Source organism: Rosa chinensis, chromosome 5 (assembly GCF_002994745.2).
Source record: "Rosa chinensis cultivar Old Blush chromosome 5, RchiOBHm-V2, whole genome shotgun sequence".
NCBI lineage: Eukaryota > Viridiplantae > Streptophyta > Magnoliopsida > Rosales > Rosaceae > Rosa > Rosa chinensis.
In genome coordinates this window covers 58855222-58875520 of record NC_037092.1, presented here as the reverse complement: position 1 = coordinate 58875520, position 20299 = coordinate 58855222, and the positions used below count along the sequence as shown (strand labels likewise).

At 38.5% G+C, this 20299-nt stretch overlaps 1 protein-coding gene and 1 long non-coding RNA gene across 7 annotated transcripts; one reads left to right on the top strand and one right to left on the bottom strand.

Annotated features, from left to right (window-relative positions):
* Positions 1 to 2751: 2751 nt before the first annotated feature.
* Positions 2752 to 4943, top strand: LOC112167557. 4 transcript variants are annotated; one of them, XR_005800257.1, is made up of 4 exons: positions 2752 to 3571; positions 3658 to 4076; positions 4209 to 4306; positions 4670 to 4943. It is a non-coding gene; the product is annotated as an uncharacterized LOC112167557 (long non-coding RNA). The 4 variants fall into 4 exon arrangements; XR_005800254.1 differs by having other exon boundaries at positions 4200 to 4306; XR_005800255.1 differs by lacking the exons at positions 4209 to 4306; positions 4670 to 4943 and having other exon boundaries at positions 2752 to 2905; positions 3208 to 3571; positions 3658 to 4152.
* Positions 4944 to 12671: 7728 nt separating this feature from the next.
* On the bottom strand, positions 12672 to 19414 carry LOC112166172 (TMV resistance protein N). Of its 3 annotated transcripts, none has more exons than XM_040506256.1 (9): positions 18968 to 19414; positions 18334 to 18459; positions 17633 to 18217; positions 16450 to 17536; positions 16010 to 16285; positions 14831 to 15922; positions 14053 to 14694; positions 13846 to 13935; positions 12672 to 13740 (listed from the first exon to the last, which is right to left on the bottom strand). In XM_040506256.1, the coding sequence occupies exons 3-9, from the start codon at positions 18136 to 18138 to the stop codon at positions 13156 to 13158; spliced, it is 4278 nt and encodes a 1425-aa protein (XP_040362190.1). In that variant the 5' UTR covers positions 18139 to 18217; positions 18334 to 18459; positions 18968 to 19414; the 3' UTR covers positions 12672 to 13155. The 3 variants fall into 3 exon arrangements, with proteins under 3 accessions (XP_040362190.1, XP_024158713.1, XP_040362191.1); XM_024302945.2 differs by having other exon boundaries at positions 17633 to 18202; XM_040506257.1 differs by lacking the exon at positions 18968 to 19414 and adding an exon at positions 18565 to 18671 and having other exon boundaries at positions 17633 to 18202.
* Between the last annotated feature and the right edge of the window lie 885 nt (positions 19415 to 20299).

Genomic DNA, 20299 nt, shown 5'->3' with positions numbered 1-20299 from the left:
GAAGGAGGGTGGTGCCCCGATGGGGGTGACATGGTCTGATGGTGATAAGGCTGGTGGTAAGGTCCTCATAGGCTGGCCTGGTGGGTTGCATTTCCCACTTTGCTACTTTGACTGGAATGTGGGCCCCGACTTAGTCATCTGGCCAGGCTTGGTTATATTTTATTTTATGCTTTTAATTTATTTTACTTTTTAGTAATTAGTGGCGATGTGCAGTTAATAAATCCCTACCTTTCTTTAGTAGGGCTGAATGGGCTTTCACTCGGTCTACATCTAGCCTAGTGAGGCGGCGTGCCGTTGTTAGATGGGAGTTACCTCCTAGTGGCAGAATGAAACATAGTGTCGCCGGATTTTTTTCCTTATGACAACATAGTTGGAAAGCTATACTATTTGTAATGTTGTTTCTTCGTGATAGAGTTATCTTTCCATTATGTCACCACTATGTCAAAGCAAATGGAGTAGCCAATAGAAAACTCTTTGCTAATTGGTGCATGTTAGAATATATGAGTTTTGTAGAGACTCCTGATATCATTTTGGGACGTTCTCTCAATGCTTATTGTAATTAAGGGGTTTAGGCTCAATGTCCCCCCATTGTATTCGGCAGTTTCATTAATCAAAACTTGAGGCAGCCACACTAGCATTTTATTTTCAAAAAAAAGAAAAAATTCAATTATTTTATTTTTCAAATTATGAAAAAAATTTAGGAATAGTCACTGAGTTATGACATATTCGACACTTAACTCACTATATTTTCAACAATATCACATAACTCACTCAATTTTGAAACTGTCTTTCACATAACTCACTATCGTCTAACAACGTTTATTATCCATTAAATCTTGAACTGAAAGGGTCATTTTCGTCCAATTCATTGTAAAAATATCGTTTAATTGAGTCAAAGCCCGACTTTCTCAAATCACAAAACAAAAAAGGGAAGAACTAGAGAAAGACGAGAGTGGGAGTGAGAGGAAGAAAAGACAATGAGAGCTGAGATTCTGACGGAGGCTGGGAAATCGATGTGGTTTGGGCAGGCTCGGCGTGGCCTTGAGGAAAGTAGAAGCCTTTGGAGTTCACCGGAGTCATTTGGACCCTGCCGCCGGCATAGGTCTGCCATAGCCGAGGATCCATGCTTTTCTCCATGTCGATCTTTTACGGTTTCGGGTTTCTGTTTAGTGTTGTCACTACAACACATTTGAGTATATGCAACGGGTTTATATGCAAGGAGTTAAAATTCCTTGCATTTGGTTTGATAATACCAAGAATTATACAAGTCCTTGCATTTATTTTGGATATAATACCAAGAATACATAAAGTCCTTGCATTTTGTTTATTTAAATAAAAAAATAAATAAAAGTCCTTGTATTTTCTATTCACTTCCTTGCATTGGTTGAGCGGGATTTTTGGCGCCCTTAGGTTTGCTCTAAAAAAAAAAAATCTGAATCTTTTTTTTTTTTTTTTAACTCTCGCCGTCTCTTCCTGTGTTTCTCCATCTCTCCATTTTTCTCTCTTCTCTCCCACTGCTAATTCGCCCTAGAGCCAAATTTTAGTCTCAATTGCTCTCATACCCAACCAAACCAGTATCTAGCCATCTAGGGTTTCTCCATTCCAGCAATCACCCTCCGATCCATAATTTCCCCTTATTCAAACTCTAGAACCCTCATCTTCCCCTTTCCAATTTCAATTTCAAATTCGATTGCTGCGATTCCCAATTCCAGTGCTGGAAACTACGCAGAGGCACGCGAACCCTAAGATCAAGGAGGCTATTACCCAGAAATTCACCGAGTAGTTGCATCGCGCTGTGGAGATTCGCGCCGTTTTGGATGACGGCAGGCCCGGCCTGGCCTCAAACGGCGATGCGGCGGTGGCTAGCAGGCCGAAAACCAAGCTCAAGGAAGGCGAAGGCGGTGACCGGTAGGATCCGGGCGGTGGCTTTCCGAACTGAGTTCTAGTTCTTCTCTTATCCGACTCATGTTACATACAAATCTTACCCCATGTCATAATCTCCAACCAGTTACAGTTCCCACCATGGCCTCTACTGCTAGTCTCCAAATCCCCACTTTCCTCTCCCTCAAACTGCTCCCTCAACGCCCCACCTTCCCCTTCCCCAACCACTCCACCTCCTTATTCTCTTCCTTCTCCACCTCCTCCCGCCCTCCACGCTGTCGTTTCACTCTCTCTCGCGCCCCCATTGCCGCTTCTCTCAAGGTAAATTACTCCCCTTTTTGCCCTCCCCACTCTCTGACTTCACTACGCACCACCTGTTCGATGATATGCCTCACTCACCTCTCTGTTTGTTTCAGGAAAACCTGGGCCGACTTGGGAAGACTTGGAACGATGAGTGACTAGCTTGAACAGCTGGGTTGTTCGGGACTATTACCACCTTGTCAATTCTGTCAACTCGTTTGAGCCACAATTACAAAGGCTCACTAACGACCAGGTTTGCTGGCTTTAATCGACTCTACTTGTTGTAAGAGATTGTTTTGGTGATTTGAATTATGGGTTTTGTTTGTTTGTTTGTTGTAGCTTACTGATAAAACTGCAGCGGAGATTGGGACGAGGAGAGACACTTGCGGATATTCAAGCTGGTTGCTTTCTGTCTAGAGTTTACTTGTTACCAAGATTGTGCATTTATTGTGTTCGGATTCTAAGTGGTGACTTTTTGTAGAGGCTTTTGCTGTTGTTTGTGAAGCTGTGAAACAGAAGCTTGGTATGCGTCATTTTGATGTTCAGGTATCCTATTCTCTCTTGCACTCAATGTGTTGGCAGTCACACGTCTGGTTGGTTTATCTACATATGAAACTTTATGTATTTTTATTAACTTGATTTTGTGACCTTCTTTGTATATGCAGGTAATTTTATACCAGATTATTGGTGGGGCGGTGACCTAATTAGTACCTTTGGTTGACTGGTATGTGATTTTCTTTTTGCAGGTTTTCTTGTTTTTCTGTTTGGTTTCAGGGCTCAGAGGTATATTTGTTTCTTTGATGGGTTGTTATTTTCTTTATTGTCAGTGACATATTAAGAGTGCTTTCATAGATGAGTTGTACTAAGCACTTTGCTGGGTTGTGATTTTCTTTATTGTCAGTGACATATTAAGAGTGGGTTCATAGATGAGTTGTACCAAACACTTGAATGATCACATATTAAGTTTGCTTTGAGCTTGTCAACTTCATTGTCAGTTTTTGAATATATTCTTTTTGTGCTTATCAGTTTCATGGCTCACCATATGCATGATGGACAAGTTAATTGACCTCAGGCACTATTTTGGCCATCCTTCTCCTTTACACACTCCAATCCCGCTCCATTGCCTCTTAATCCCTAGCCCTAAAACACAAACCCTAACACCGTAGCCCCAAATATCTTTCATCTCATATATGCGCTCTCAATTGCTCTCTTGCTTCTTTAAAGTTTTCTCTTTGTCAGGTTATTAAGGTCTATGAAATTTTTGAGTTGGGGCTTTGCAGGGACGACCCCACATCAAAATGAATTTGGGTGGTTTTGAAGATTCTGCGCTTCTCAGAATAGCATGGGAAGTATCGCTCTCTTTGCTGTCCAAGAACACAACAAGCGACAGGTTCATACTCGCCTGAATTATATTTGTTTGTTTGTTTGTGTTTTACCTGATATTTGGTGATTTTTTACTTTTACCTTTTGATGCAGAATGGTGTGCTTGAGTTTGCGAGGGTGTTGAATTTAAGGGAACAAGTGGTGGTTTAAATTTGAATTTAACTGGGCAAACCTTTGTTTTGGTTCTAACAATTCAAAGCTATATTCTTTTAAACGTTGTGCTATGTTCAGCAAGATGGGTTGGAGTGCCATTGCAGAGTCCCTGTACAAGCTTTGCTGCTGTGAAGTTATCAGGGGATTAAGCACCAAAGAAGTGAGTTTTTACGCCCCTCAGATTCAATTGATTTACCCATTCTCGGCTAGTGTTTAGTGTTTGTCCTAGAACCCTATTTATACATATTAACTATTCTATTTAGCTAATGGCATGTTTATGAAGAAGAGACTCGATGAAGTGTGCCTTGAAAGGTATGAACAATATAGCCGAACCTATATACAGTCATGGATCTTACACGGTGAGTTTTACAATTGAATTACAGAACCATCCTTCAAATGTGATACTCCCATACATTGTCTTGTACAAAAACTATTATATAAAGTAGAACAGTGATAAGAGTTAACTTAGTTATTCATGTTAGGTGGTGTAGGTAAAGTAGTAGTGGATGCGAAGGTGGTCAACAAAGCCGATACTCCAAATTTGATAAATCTGCTATCAAGATTATGGCTGAAATCCCCAAATATATATGTATGTAGGTGATTACTTCACTTTAACAAACCAATCTACACTTCATTAAATGAGAATCATTTCATGCTCGAACTTTGAAATTAGCTGTTGTATTGTAATCAACTAATTTTGTTATGGTATAAATGGTAGTATGATGGGTTAGTTCCTTGAGCTGTATATATACCAAGGTACTGTGGCTGCGTCTAAATGAAATCTTGCAATTGTACTTCATATTTTAGCTTGAATATGTCTATAAAGTACCTATAGATGTTCCTCCATGAAGCCACATAATTTGATTTATATGATTGAATTTCAATGTTTGATGATTTGTTAGTTTAGGTGCAATCGACTCTTTTCATGTGACTAAGTATCTTTCTTAATTAGGTACCTAAGCTTTAAACTCTAATGAACTGGCTTTCTTCCGGTATTCTCATATTGAAGCAAGGAAATGGCCACTTGAAAGTTTTGTTGAAGAGATCTCGAGAGCAGATGAGTTGGTGCTCTATTGATGACTTTCCCCGCACCAGAATTTACCTCACTCCAAGCTTCAATGATTTGCAATTGCTAACTTTTAGTCTGGTGCTTTATTTGTGCATATGTATATGATCTACAAATAAACTAATTGTTTTTTATTCAAGGAATACAAAAAAATCTGGAATGACATTTGGGGTACTTTTCTATTATTCAGTTTTAAGTTTTTTTTTTTTATATTTTTTTTTTTTTTTTTTTTAATACTAAATGCAAGGAATGATATGCAAGGAATTGTCCTTGTATATCAGTTAACTAGAGTTAACCTCAAGTTCAGAATTCCTTGCATTTGAGATGAACAATTCCTTGTATTTGTGAACTCAAATGCAAGGAATTTTCAAGTTGTTGTATTTGCTCTTTTGCAAGGGCCTCTTTGCAAGGACTCAAATGCAAGGAATATTCCTTGCATTTGAGTTAATGCAAGGAATTTTCAGTTTTTTACAAGGAAAAAAATTCCTTGCAAAAGGTCATTTTTCTTGTAGTGTGTTCTGGGTTTGCTGGTTTGATTGACTGTGCTATTTCAAAGTAATAAAGGCTTGAACTTCATGAGAGAAGAAGAAGCAGAAGCACTTTGATTCAGTGAGTTAAATGATCTTAGCAACAAGAAAACAAAGATCCAAGAAAAGAAAAAGGTTAAAACCAACAGAAGAGGAAAAAGTGGACCTTTACACCTCTACCCCCCTGCTCTCTCTTTTTCCATTATTTCAGTAGTGAAAAGCCCCAAGCTTTGTATTCATTCAGATGTAATCAAATCTGAAAACATTGAGCTTTCTCTCTCCTCACCCCCAAACAAAAACAAAATCTTTAAATATTCAATGAAAATTAATGAATTTTGAGGTTAGTTGTTGACTCTTGGGCTTTCGGGTTGGAGGTGACAGGAGGAGGGAGAGAGAGAGATGTAGAATCGCTGTAAATCTGTATGCAATTAGGATTTTATTTAATTAGGAATTATAGAAAGATTGTTTCCTATTACAGTTAGACTACTCTTTTGTACTTGTATATATACCCTCATTGTGGGATGAATAGAATTATCGAATTAACCTTGAATTGAAGTATTCTTTTCTACTTGGTATCAGAGCAGGTTCAATCCTTTGAACTTGCCTGCATCCTTTGAATTCTAAATCCTGAATCCTGAATCCTGAATCCTGAATCCTGAATCCCAAAGCACACCACAAACCGCTGCGTACCACCACCATTAAAATCAAGCCATCCCTGAATTTTTTGAAACCCTAGAAAAACCAAACCTAAAAAAAAAAAAAACAAACCCCAAATTCCTCAATGGCCGTTCAACGCCGACCAGGTCCTCCTCCAGGCTTCTCAGGTCCTTCTCCACGCCGTCCTCATGACAAACCAAACCCATACGCAAACAAAAAATGTGTTGTCTGTGGGGAAGTAGGTCATACCAAGGAGCGGTGCTATGAAGTGATTGGCTACCCTGATTGGTGGGACTTCACCAGGAAACCGCGAAAGAATCCGGGCAAGGCGGCTATTGCTACTACAGAGGAAGAGCATCTCGACAATGCCTCCGCTAATGTAGCGCAGTCAGGTATGAAGGGTAAGGCTACTTTGAATAATACATGGATAATTGATACAGGTGCATCTGACCATATGACCAATGACCCAAGTCTTGTGAAAAACCTTAGACGTTCCCCTCAAGACATTGTCTCTACTGCTGATGGTACTCCAACTCCGGTCACCGGAGAAGGTTCTATTGCTTTATCTGATACCTTAACCCTTGAATCTGTCTTAGTTGTTCCATCACTAGCTTATAATCTCTTGTCTGTTGGTCAAGTTATTTTAGCTCTTGCATGTATTGTGACATTCTATCCGTCTTTCTGTGTGTTTCAAGACATTCTGACTCGACGGATTCTTGGTTATGGTGTTAGAAGGGGGAAATTATACTATCTGGATTTGACAGAGACTGGAAAGAAACAGAAGCATCTTTTGGGACAGGCTAATCATATCAACGGGGTAGAGAATGCGAAGGAAGCTGTATGGTTATGGCATCGCCGTTTAGGTCATCTATCCTTTCGTTATCTTAAGAAGCTGCAACCTCAATTGTTTTCAGTTGTTAGTGATTTAGATTTCCACTATGACATCTGCGAACTGGCCAAGAGTCACCGTATTTCATATTCACCAAGTCTTAATAAAAGTCCTGTTCCTTTTATGAAGATTCACTCCGATGTCTGGGGTCCTGCGAAAATTCCTTCTCTTTCTGGAGCTCGGTATATTGTAACGTTTATTGATGATTGCACTCGCATGACATGGGTGTCAATACTGAAGAATAAGAGTGATGTATTTGGAATGTTTACCGAATTTCACAAAATGGTGGCAACTCAGTATCAACAATCCATCAGAGTGTTTCAGTCTGACAATGGTGGAGAGTTTGTGAATGGCCCTATGATTGAGTTTTGCCGGTCACATGGAATTCGTCATCAAACCTCCAATTCTTATACTCCTCAACAGAATGGTTTAGCAGAACGGAAGAACATGCAGTTGATGGAAGTTGTTCGTGCTTCCTTGTTTGGTATGAATGTACCTCGATCCTATTGGGGAGAAGCAGTAAAATCAGCAGCATATCTTATCAACCGTACTCCTTCACGGGTGATTGAGTTTCAGAATCCTCATCAGAAGCTTCATACACTTTTGACCATCCCTTCTATGCCTAATTTGGAGCCCCGGGTGTTTGGGTGCACAGCCTATGTTCATATTCCCAAGCCTCAACGCAGCAAGCTTGATCCATGTACCCGTAAGTGTATCTTTGTTGGTTATGCTGACTTCCAGAAGGGTTATCGATGTTATGATCCTCTCACTGGCACTATACATGTCTCTCTTGATGTTGCTTTTCGTGAATCCGAGCCTTACTACTCAGGGGGAGCTTCTCAGTCTTCCCTTCAGGGGGAGAGAGGTTGTGAAGGGAATCCTCGTTCTCGTTCTATTATTGATTTTGATGTCTTTGAAGACTTGGAAAATTTGGAGGATAGATTTGAAGGTAGAAATTCGGAAACAGACAATGTGACTGCCGAACAGACCATTGTAAATTCCGAAATAGACAATGCGACTGCTGAACGAAGTGTTGCGAATTCCGAAACAGAAAATGTGACTACCGAACAGAATGCGACTGCCGAACGAAGTGTCGCGAATTCCGAAATAGAAAATGTAACTGCCAAACAGAGTGTTGTGAATTCCGAGACGGAAGAGACAACTTTTTTGGATAGTTTGAATCAAAATCAAGACATATCTGAAGCTCACACACAAGATATTTCCCCTTCTGCATCACCAACTGAAGATCCCAGTCAGAATGATCCACCTCAGGTACCCCTAAACTGTAATGAGTCTTCTGGGTTAGAAAGTGTCGAACCTAGGAAATCACAAAGGGTTACCAAGGGAATTCCTAAGAAACAATATGAACCAGATGTCAAAGCCAAAGCTAAATACCCTATAGCTAATTTTATGTCTAACCATAGGATTTCTGGGTCACATGCACTTGTTGTTGATCAATTATCTACTGTATCTATTCCTAGTAACGTGCAGGATGCATTGGCGGATCCAAAATGGACAAAGGCGATGAATGAAGAATTGGAAGCTCTTCAAAAGAATGCAACATGGGAGCTAGTACCTATGCCGGTTGGAAAGAAGACTGTAGGATGTCGTTGGGTATTTACTGTGAAGCTTAATGCAGATGGAACTATTAATAGATACAAGGCGAGGTTGGTTGCCAAAGGATATACACAACGCTATGGGATTGATTATGAGGAGACTTTTGCACCTGTGGCAAAGATTAATACTATCCGGATTCTAATCTCACTTGCAGCAAACAAAGATTGGCCCTTGCACCAGTTTGATGTGAAGAATGCGTTTCTTAATGGGAATTTGGAAGAAGAAGTGTACATGGATGTGCCCCCAGGTGTTAAGAATTACCTAAGTGACGTTGGCAAGGTGTGTAAATTGAAGAAGTCTTTGTATGGCCTGAAGCAGTCTCCAAGAGCTTGGTTTGGAAGATTTTCAAAGTCCATGAAAGCCTTTGGATACAGACAAAGCAATTCTGACCATACCTTGTTCATCAAGCGCAAGAGTGGTAAGATTACAGCTCTTATTGTGTATGTTGATGACATGATTGTTACAGGGGATGATCCGAAAGAGATAAATGAATTACAAAAGTATTTGTCAAAGGAGTTTGAAATGAAGGATCTGGGACAACTGAAGTATTTTTTGGGTATTGAAGTTGCAAGGTCTAAGAAGGGGATTTCACTTTCACAGAGGAAATATGTTCTTGATTTACTTGCTGAAACGGGGATGCTGGACTGCAGACCCATCGAGACACCCATTGAGATGAATCACGGACTTGCTATCTATCCTGATCAAGTGCCAACTGATAAAGGGAGGGATCAACGTCTTATAGGAAGGTTGATTTATCTTTCACATACTAGACCTGATATTGCTTATGCTGTGAGTGTTGTTAGTCAATTTATGCATTGTCCTAGTGAAGAGCATATGGATGCAGTATTTCGTATTTTGAGGTACTTGAAGAGGGCGCCAGGTAAAGGGTTACTGTTTCAGAAAAAAGATGAATTGGAAGTTGTTGGGTACACAGATGCAGATTGGGCTGGTGATAAAACGGACAGACGTTCTACATCTGGGTACTTCACTTTTGTTGGAGGGAACCTTGTCACTTGGCGTAGCAAAAAGCAAAAAGTCGTTGCCAGATCAAGTGCAGAAGCTGAGTTCCGAGGTATGGCACATGGAGTATGTGAAATATTGTGGATTCGTAATGTCTTGAAGGACCTGGGTTACAAGCTTAAAAAGCCTATGGATTTGCATTGTGATAATACAGCTGCCATTGAGATTGCACATAATCCAGTTCAGCATGATAGAACAAAGCATGTGGAGGTTGACCGTCATTTTATTAAAGAAAATCTTGACAGAAAGGTTATTCGCTTTCCATTTGTAAACTCAGAGGAGCAATTAGCTGATGTTCTTACTAAAGGAGTGTCCAGGAAGGTATTTGACAGCTCAGTTGACAAGTTGGGCATGATAGATATCTATGCACCAACTTGAGGGGGAGTGTAGAATCGCTGTAAATCTGTATGCAATTAGGATTTTATTTAATTAGGAATTATGGAAAGATTGTTTCCTATTACAGTTAGACTACTCTTTTGTACTTGTATATATACCCTCATTGTGGGATGAATAGAATTATCGAATTAACCTTGAATTGAAGTATTCTTTTCTACTAGAGAGAGAGAGAGAGAGAGAGACTTAGGAATGGGTTGATTGGACAAAATTATCCCTCAATATGTTACATGTGGTCAATTATTTAACAACCAAGTAGACGGTAGTGAGTGAAAGACGGTTTCAAAATTGAGTGAGTTATGTGATATTGTTGAAAATACAGTGAGTTAAGTGTTGAATATGTCATAACTCAGTGACCATTCCTGATTTTTTCCCTTCAAATTAAGAACAAGAAAATTAAAACAAAAAATTAATAGATAAGAAAAACATAGCTAATTAAAGCATACATGAGAAATTACATACTTATAATTATTTGTGGTTAAGGTAGCAAGCATATGCCAAGCAAGGTTGTTTCTTTTGTGATGGTGGGCAATATGGTAGGGATGCAAAACTTATTTAGGCTTACAAACAAGGACGTATTTAGAATTTGAAAATTGGGTGGCTAAGTTTATTGGTGTCCCTTATTTTGGGCAAATGCCAATTTTTGTTTTTAATGTCTCCATAGCCTAACCTGCATAAGATCAATGCCTCCATGCTTGTTAATTTACTGAGAATTAAGAGAAAGCAAGGTCAGTAGCTTCATGCTTATCAATTTATTGAGAATTAGGGGAAACAGGAGGTGGAGGACTCGCGGTCGCAAGAGTGGTAGTAGGGTTGTGGTTTGAGACTATGAGGACGAGGAATCAGTAGACTCAGGTTTTGCGACTTATAATATATATATATATATATTTTTATTTATTTATTTATTTATTTATTTATTTATTTGGGCTACTCTGGGCTGTGAGATGATATTACCTATACTTAGCAGTTTTTGGGCTCAAATTTGCCTTGGGCTATAGCCCAAATAAATAGCCTACTATGTGGTTACATCCTTGCTTACAAAACATAAGGAATTCATGAGGTTTACTTAAGAAACAAAAATTACAGTTCTGTTGAAGGAAATCGATTTATGTGTGCCTAATCAAACTATGATTAGTTTCATGTTTGTAATAGGAGATAATGTTCTAGAATTTCTAGTCCTATTCGGAATAGTTTTCCTTATATCATTAGAACATGTGTTTTGTAATCCCTATATATAGAGCTCCTATTCTCAATAATAAAACATACAATTCTCTCATCAATCTCTCTCAAATCCTTTATTCTTAAACAAGTTTGTCCATTATTACTATCCAGATTGTCTACGATAAGGATTGTGATTTAGAGTATCTTCAGAAATGCTAGCCATTTTTGAGTCAAATTTTAGTCAAAATAGCTAAAAAGTCATTTTAGCTAGCCACTTTAGAAATACGTTTGTATTAGTGCTATCTATTTTATCTAATTTTGAGTTTATATTATTTTTTAAATGAAGATTAAATAGTTCAAATATATTTATAAATTACATAAAATAACATAAAGTGAATGTTTTAAATTATTTCTCATCTCGCTCTCTATATTTAGGAGCAAGATAGCTAAAAGTTATAATAAAGAGCTACTTAGGAGTCTGGTGCAGCTGGTAAAATATATAAAAAACTAAACATGCTCTCCAAAATAGATAAGGAGTCAAAATAGAGAGTCTGCTAAGAATACTCTTAACTCTATTCATATGTAACGTTATGTCCATCTCACAATCCATATAAGGCAATTATAGTCTAACAACCAATTAAAGATTTTGTCGGGAGCAGAAAATCTAGTTTTCTTGCTAGTTAAACAATGACATTATTCTCATGCATATACGTAGTTGCTTTGATTATATTCTTGAGCATGAGATTGTGTTCCTATTATTTGTATGTGTGATTTTATTTCAGATTATGGTTATAGACGATGGTATCTGCCATTTCAGTGCAGGGTGTTTACTTTACGTTGGGACTGCAGAATGAATGTTAATACCCTGATGTCTTTGATATTGTGGCTTTATGATGAATGTGCAGATAAAATAGGTTCTTTACAACAAAATTTTGTTATTCACTTGAGTAACAATGGATTATCAATTCAAGAACTCAAAATTGTTAATCGGTGAATTGATACCGTCGCTCAAAGAGAGCAACCATGGTGAGGTTCAGAGCTACGGTATATTAATGTACCAATACATCAAGTAAACTAGTTCAATATAAAATTGAACTAGTCTACCACTACATGGAACAAATCTAATCTTTGTTTTGGACTTGCCTACTTTAGTGTCGCAAAGTTTTCCCATGGGGATGTCAAAACATTTCCTGGATGTTGCTTATGGAAAGCATGACATGCATAAAAGTTGATATTAGCACGCAAATGATGCTATCACTGAGAACATTCATCAATGACATTAATTGACATTTTAAACGTTTCTTTAAAAGCTATAAAGCTAATAGGCATGTACCGTAGAGTTTTCCCTGTGGGGATGCCAAAACATTGCCTGAATGTAGCTTATGGAAAGCATGTCATAAGAGTCGCTTCAACTTACAACAGATATTAGCAAAAAGCAAAAACATTACAAGAAATTAAGTGTTAATGGGTGTTACTGATGTTGTACGGAAACGTAACAAACAGGGTATTGATATGAACTCTTAGAGTAACAAACAATGATAAAGAAAGCAACCAATAAACAAACCATAAAAAACACCAAGATTTATAGTGGTTCACTCAATCGGTGTGATTGAGCTACATCTACTTTCGGAGCCGGCAAGATATTCCACTATGATCAATATGAAAAAATATACAACTAGAGTTTATGAGCAACTCTCTCTACCCAAATCTCCACTACACTAAAACCTATTAACTCTCTCTTGATTCAAATAGAGAAGACGAAAAATACTTACTTCTCATATACAATACAAAGCAACACAAATACCTAAACTCAAGAAGCTTCAATTATGGATTAGCTAAGTCACCAACAAGGAGAGGAAGAGGGTCTATGAGTATTCTGGGATGGCTTCAATTTGTTCATCTTCTTCTAATCATCCATGACGGCCCTTTTCAAAGACATATCGACATTACTACATATGTGCAATAAACCTTGCACATGCAGCTCACACGGTCTTCCACAGAGGGATACCAACTTGGGCCAAGCCCATCAAGTCAAGCCGACAAACAACAACTGAGACTCTGACAATACCCAAAAAATGATATCGAGATTAGTTAATTTATACACCTGCTCACGAGATGCAACAAATCGATCTCCCGGAAGACTTCTTTTTCTCCTTTTCTATTTTTAGACGACTAGCTGTAGGCCTATTTTCTTCTATACTCGTATCTTTTGACAACTGCGAAGTCTGAGATGTGATTGAACATTGCAGCATTGTTTCCATAAATTCTTCCATATTTTCATGAGATACAAGTTGATACCCACAACTCTGCACCGTTATGTTCTTGCTGGTACTATAGAACCTGGCTTTGATGATGGAAGTGTAATCATTTGACATATGATGTGAAAGTGACCCACGTGATGCATAAAACATAGCCATGAAACCACGAACCTTCAAACTAATCAGAGATTCAGTGACGCCTCCAATTATTCCGCCACTCTGATGGCCAATTTCCCAACGACAGCCTATGTGAGGCGTTTCAGGATCCAAATTGTCAGGGACTGTGAAAACGGCACATGCAGCTATTCCTTTCCACCCATTCTTAGGATTTAGCGGGAAGGCTGCCGAGGAACCATTCACACTACAGAACCATTCTGGAATTCCATACTGAGGAAAAGTTTCTTTATAAAACACGTAGTGCTGACCAGAATATATCTATTCAATAAAAAGAAATTGGAATTAGATTTGTGACCATGACCATGAGAGAGAGACAGAGAGAGAGAGAGAGAGAGAGAGAGAGAGAGAGAGAGAGAGAGAGACCTGCAGGATTTCTCCTAACAGAGACGAGGTCTGAGGATGAAAGACTCTGCCTTCAATAAGGTAGTACTTGGGTATCCCAACACCTACCCCCTGAATAAAGAAAATATGATGTGCGACAAGAATGATCAAGAAGAGATAAGTGAGTACTAATGGTTGGGTCAATTATGAAGCATTTGATGTTGAATGAAATATAGATGATAGAGAGACCTCATAGCATTCTAAATCTGAAGGAAGAAAGCTAAGATGTTCTTTCAACGAAATGCTCGGGTCAATTTTGCAGCGACCATCCTCAGCCAACAGACTTACAGAGAGACTGTTATTCTGCATAATTCTTGAATTACGATTCTCGCTTCTTGTTGCTTGGATAAACTTTATAAAATCTGTTCTATTGTAGAGTAGACGGGCACCACTCATTTTAACCTCCACACATGGGCTATCAATTGTAGTGTTTGCCTCGATGCTACTGCACTGATTGAAGGCATTCAACCTAGTTGAAAACCACAGATGCGGTATTATTATCCAATATCCAAATGACCCAGTCAAATGGACACCTTTGGCATTTACCTCGTGGTATAGAGTTTGTTTGTAACCAGGACCTTCCATGGTATCAAAATAACAATCAAACTTGTGCCTGACTTTGAAATCAGAACAGCTGGTATCAAAATTCTCATCAAATTCCAAGCCAACATAGAAAGCACATCCCATCCATAGCCTACTGTTATTAATTAGGTCCTTTGAAAGCGGGATTGTTATAGAACAGTTGCTGCTTCTGTTGTTGAACCACTTTGGAATTTCTTGAGTTCTAATTGATAAACCATATGCAGTTCTCACCGGTAGACTTGTCTCTACCTGTTTAAAAAAAAAAAGAAAGAGAGAGAGAGAGAGAGAGAGAGAGAGAGAGAGAGAGAGAGTAAAAAAAAAACTGCAACTTATTTTAAGATTGGCCAAGGACTTGGGAGAGAAATATTTAAAGAGAAGGGTATACCTCATTAACCTCATGGAATTTGTTCAGCCATGCTGCAAATTGTGAACACGAAATGTTAATGAAATATATAGTTGATGTTGTGCGCTTCTTAATCCAAACATTTTCTTCACCAGCACAAAATATTTCATACTGATCAGAATCACTTTTAAGTGACATACAACCAGTTGCCCCAACCGATTTTATACTCAATGGAAGCTTTGGCAATGACTGCAACAGGTTACAGCCACCCAACTCAAGTTTTACAAGCTTAGAAAGTCGGCAAATACTTTCAGGTATGCTTGTAAAATTGTTTCCCCGTAACTTCAACTCCACCAATGATGACATGTGGTCCAAATGATTAGGGAGAGCTCCATCAATCAGATCGCAGTAATTTAAATTCAAAGATATTAAAGAGCTAAAACCAGACAATGAAGCAGGTAACAACAAGTTCGGTCCAGGGCATAGTTCTGGAAGACAGGGAAAGAGCAGTGATGTAGAAACTTGACCACTGCACCCGGAGCAGGATAACTCTTTGAGGTTTTTGAGATACACAATGGATCTTGGCATTTGCCTTATAGCAGTTCCACTTATATCCAACTCTTCAAGACATTCCACATTCCCAATACTCTCGGGAATTTCAATAAGATTAGAGCAGCCTGATAGAATGACTGTTTTAAGTCTCGTCAAACTAGAAATGACACTAGGAATTCTCAAAATATTTTTGCAATGAGCCATATCCAACAATGTAAGACCAGTCAGACGCTCAATCGACACTGGTAATTCCTCTACAGCACTCCCATCTAAATAAATTTTAGACAAGCATTTCATATCTCCCACAATCTCTGGAAATCTCTTGAGTCGTGCACAGCCCGAAAGATTGAAAATTTCGAGAGATTCCAAACTGATGTCCCATGAAGTTATCCGAAGGCTTTCACAGTTTTTCATATTCAATAATCTAAGGTGTTTGAGATTGCAAATGGACGGATGAACCTTAGATAATTTTGTGCAACCTTCAAGAATCAGCCTCTCAAGATTTGGGACACCCCTGAAGTCTGGTGTCTCAATCAAACTTTCAGAGTCCTTCAAATCAATTGATTTTAACTTATCTAAACACTGTGTAAAAAGAAAACAAATGGAAAAACTATAAGCTCTTATGAAGTCTATTTACTAAAACCCATAAATGCATGAAAAAGTTGTTACCTTGAATCCTTTCCATAGATGTTTGATATGGCTGCCACACAGGTTGAGGTGAACAAGCTTCTCAGATGGGAAAGCTCTTGGCAACAACTTTGAAGGATATCCATGCCATTCGAGAGCTCTTAACTCAGTAGATAGATAATCGAGGCCAAGAGGAAGGAGCACATTAGATATTTTAAGATATCTCAATTTTTTCATGTTTGACAAGGTGTCACGTTTCAATTCTTTCTTCTGTTCTTGAGGCAAGCTAAGGACCATCCCTTGAATTGCATCTGATCCCTATATACACATAGTAATCATAACAAAGATTGCAAACTGTTAATCAGTATAGGTAAAATAAAAATACGGAACTGGCACGTAATAATATTTATGTATAACTGAAGATATAAAATGAAGACTACATTTAGCTTTATGTTTATTCTAACAAAACCATCTTCACTTACCTTATGATTCTTCAGTAAATCAAGCACATCAGCCGGTTGCCATAATCTACTACGATTCCCAGGTTCATTGTGACATTCCCCACGAACAAGTTCCCAACCCATTTCCTGAAGCAAATCATGCATCCACAATTTACTCCCTACTATAGTGATGAGGGATTTTCGAATGAGAGCACTTATACCAATGATTGGGTCAAAACCAAAACCCTCCAACAATATTGTCACCTCATCTCTGTCCTGTCCTTTGAAGAAACATGCAATATCTAAAAATATTTGCTTCTCCTTCTCATGCAATCCATCAAAACTGATTCTGAGTGCAGACATGATATCTTTGTCTAGATTTTCTTGTATTCTACTAAAGGCACTTTCCCATTCTTTAAGGCTTCGACCACACAAGAAAGAACCCAAAACTTCAATAGCTAAAGGAAGGCCCTTACAATAATTTACAAAGTTATGGGATAACTCTATATAATCTTTTGGGGGTTGATCATTCTTGAAGGCTTTCCAACTGAAAAGCTTAAGGCCATCATCCCTTTCCAATTCCTTGACCTTGAAACATCTATCCACATGATGAGCAATCAACAATTGTTTGTCCCTGGTTGTTATAATGATTCTACTCCCTCGACCAAACCAATTCTTGCTTCCAGCTAATGCTTGCAATTGTTCCAACTTATCTACATCATCCAGAATGATGAGAACTTTTTTACGACGAAATCTATACCTTATCTCACTATCATACACAGCCATCCTTTTTAAGACATTGCAAAGGAGATCTTTTGTTAATGCAACAATACTGTCTCGTCTAGAAATCTCTCTAACATTTTTCAGAAAGCATTTATCTCGAAATTGATCAGAGATTTTATCATAAAAAGCTTGTGCAAGAGTTGTCTTGCCAACCCCACCCATTCCCCATATACCTACAAAGACAACATCATTCCCTTGATCTGTAGCTGAACATAACTTCATTATTTCCTCAACACCAAAGTCAATTCCCACAAGTCCAAGATCATCCGAATGAGGCTGTTGGATTGTACCGCTCAACTCATTTACTATCTTTCCCATAATCTCTTGGATAAACTTTGACTCATACCTGCGGGAAAAAGAAAGGGGGAGACATTGGCTTGTAACTAAATATCATCGGGTTTCTTATTTATCTAATCATCATCAATTAGTAAATGTTACGTACCTATCGCATAAATGAAATCCGGAGAGATTGGCCACTCGAGTCAAAGCAGCTCTCCACTTTTGCGCCTTGTCTTTCTCCAAGTCATCCTTGAAGCACTCTTCATGTACAGCAAAGGCTTGTCCAAACCATCCGGTCTGTTTCCTTACCTCGCATGGATCTACATCATAGAAAATTGGAAACACTATCTGCCCCCTATCCTCCATGCACTCAACAATTGTAGTGAGTTCATCCAAACACCACTTCGAAGAAGCATAGTTTCTCGAGATAACAACAAGCGCGATTCTTGAAACTTGTATTGCTTCCAGGAGTTTTGATGAAATGGGTTGTCCTCTATCAAGCTCTTCATCATCCCTAAAGACGAAAATACCTTCTTGGTCTAGAGCAGCATATAGATGATCTGTAAAGCTCTTACGAGTATCCTCACCTCGGAAACTGAGAAAAACGTCATATGTCCATTGTGTGTTTGAAGAAGAGGCAAATGAGGAGGAGGGTAATTCAGTCCCCATCAATTAATATATGTCTATTGAGCTCCCCGTTAATTTCCCAAGTAGAGGACGAAACAGGAACACACTGAGAATAAAGCAGCTATATAAAGTTCAATTCTCTACCCAAAAGTTTCGAAGAAAAACAAAATTTACTGATCAATAAGAAAGGAAATATATACATCTGCTTAGAAGCATATAGAGAAATTTTTATCATACCTGGACAGATGATCGAACAAAGGGCAGCCGGAACCCTCTCAACAGAAACACACCACAAACTAAGCAAGCTTGATCAGAGCAAAACCTCTCATCATCTTCCAACAAAGTGAAATTACAATCCCCGGCCTGACATCAATTGTGATGGTTAGGCGTTATTTAACATATATAACAATTGTCACATAATAGTGATCAGTTAATAATGTGTTCTGAAAAGTAAAATTAAGGAACCACCTCTACTGCAACTCTTAAACCCAGACTATATATAGTATGAGATCAGGTTGAATCCTTAACCATAGCTGTTTGAATAGGTTACAATAACCATTTTGGGTGTCCTACAGTTGATTGTTTCATTGGTAGTTATTGAGTATACATCGGAAGGATAAAAAAAATATATTGGAAGCAAAGGACAGAACAGTAGTGTTGATCAGAGAAAGAGAAATGCATGCAGATGAGTAGTAGAGAGGAATATATGGTGTTGAATTTTGATCTTTCCCAGTAATCAGAGTCAAAACGAAACAGCTTCTACAAAGTTCAGTTCTTTATTCAAAATGAAACAAAAATTACTTGTGATTACAAGGAGATATTTAAGCAAATACATAGAGTTAATTCGAAGCATACATGAGAAATTACATACATATCATATCATCCTGGAGAAACGATTAAAGAAAGGCAAGAACCCTCCTCAATACGAAGAGAATCTGATATTTGAGAATCTGAAATGGAGAAAAAGTGCAAGCGCCCACTTAAATAAAAAACATTGTGTGTAAACGCCCTCCGTCAAATAGATAAACAAATTGGCCATTCTCATTCCCATTCCCACGCAAAATGAAAGACTTGCATCCTCTTTGGAAGTAGCGAGGAATATATACAGGGAAATTACCGTCACTCCTTCTTTCTACTTTCTTCTGGTTGACGTTATCCATTTATCCATTTTCTCCGGCTGAATGAAGACCACATATCATGGGTGTAGTTGTTTTTTTTTTCTTGGACAAATTCTCTCTCTCTCTCTCTCTCTGCTTCTTGAGTAATAGCTTTATGCTTTACGCCATAACAGTGTACCCTTTTTCTTCCTGAATCATGTTCTCAACCGCCGGTACACTCTTCCAAGCCATGTGTGTCATGTTGTCGAATTGGACATTGTTTGGACATGACTGTCCATCTGCAATTTAATTTAGCCAATCTAGTACTTCAATTACTAACTGGCTGGAATACTTGATATTGTTGCAGGAGAATGAAGTTGTGTATATTATTGATAATAGAAGCCCTTTAAATAGGTACTTAAAAAGGTAATAGAATCTTATTACAATTGAATACCTAGAACACATTCCTATTACAACTCTAAACCCTAGTTTGTAGAGGCACACATTATGTCGATATCCTTCAACACTCCCCCTTGTGCTGCTCAAACTTGGTGATGAAGCTTTAATCGTTGCCTCGTTAAAAACCTTGCCAGGTAACAAAAACCCTGTGGGACAAAAATAACCCTAGTCGAAGGACAAAAAGAGCACAACACGTCATTCACTCTTCGAGATCGAACATGTAGACATCTTGGCTCCCCCTGATGTCAATATCTCCCCCTGATTGCTACAATCATGGGAGTTCGGATAAATTTCTCAATCCGATGCTCTTCACATGTTTCTCGAAGGTGGATTTTGGTAACGACTTAGTAAATAAGTCCGCTACATTATCCTCTGAACGGATTTGGTTCACTTCAATATTTAGAAATGCTTGTTGTCATTTTGATGGAGGGGAGGAGGAGCACGGAAGGTGGCATTTTGCCTTGTGGGGTCCGATCCCACACTTCCGTCATCTCTTTTCTCTGTAGGGATATAACAAACCCATATCAATCGTACCTCTCAAATATCGAAAGATTGTCTTTATACCATTCTAATGGAGTTGCGTTGGCGCGGGGCTATATCTAGCCAACAAGTTCATAATAATTGAGGTGTCCGGTCTTGTATTGTGC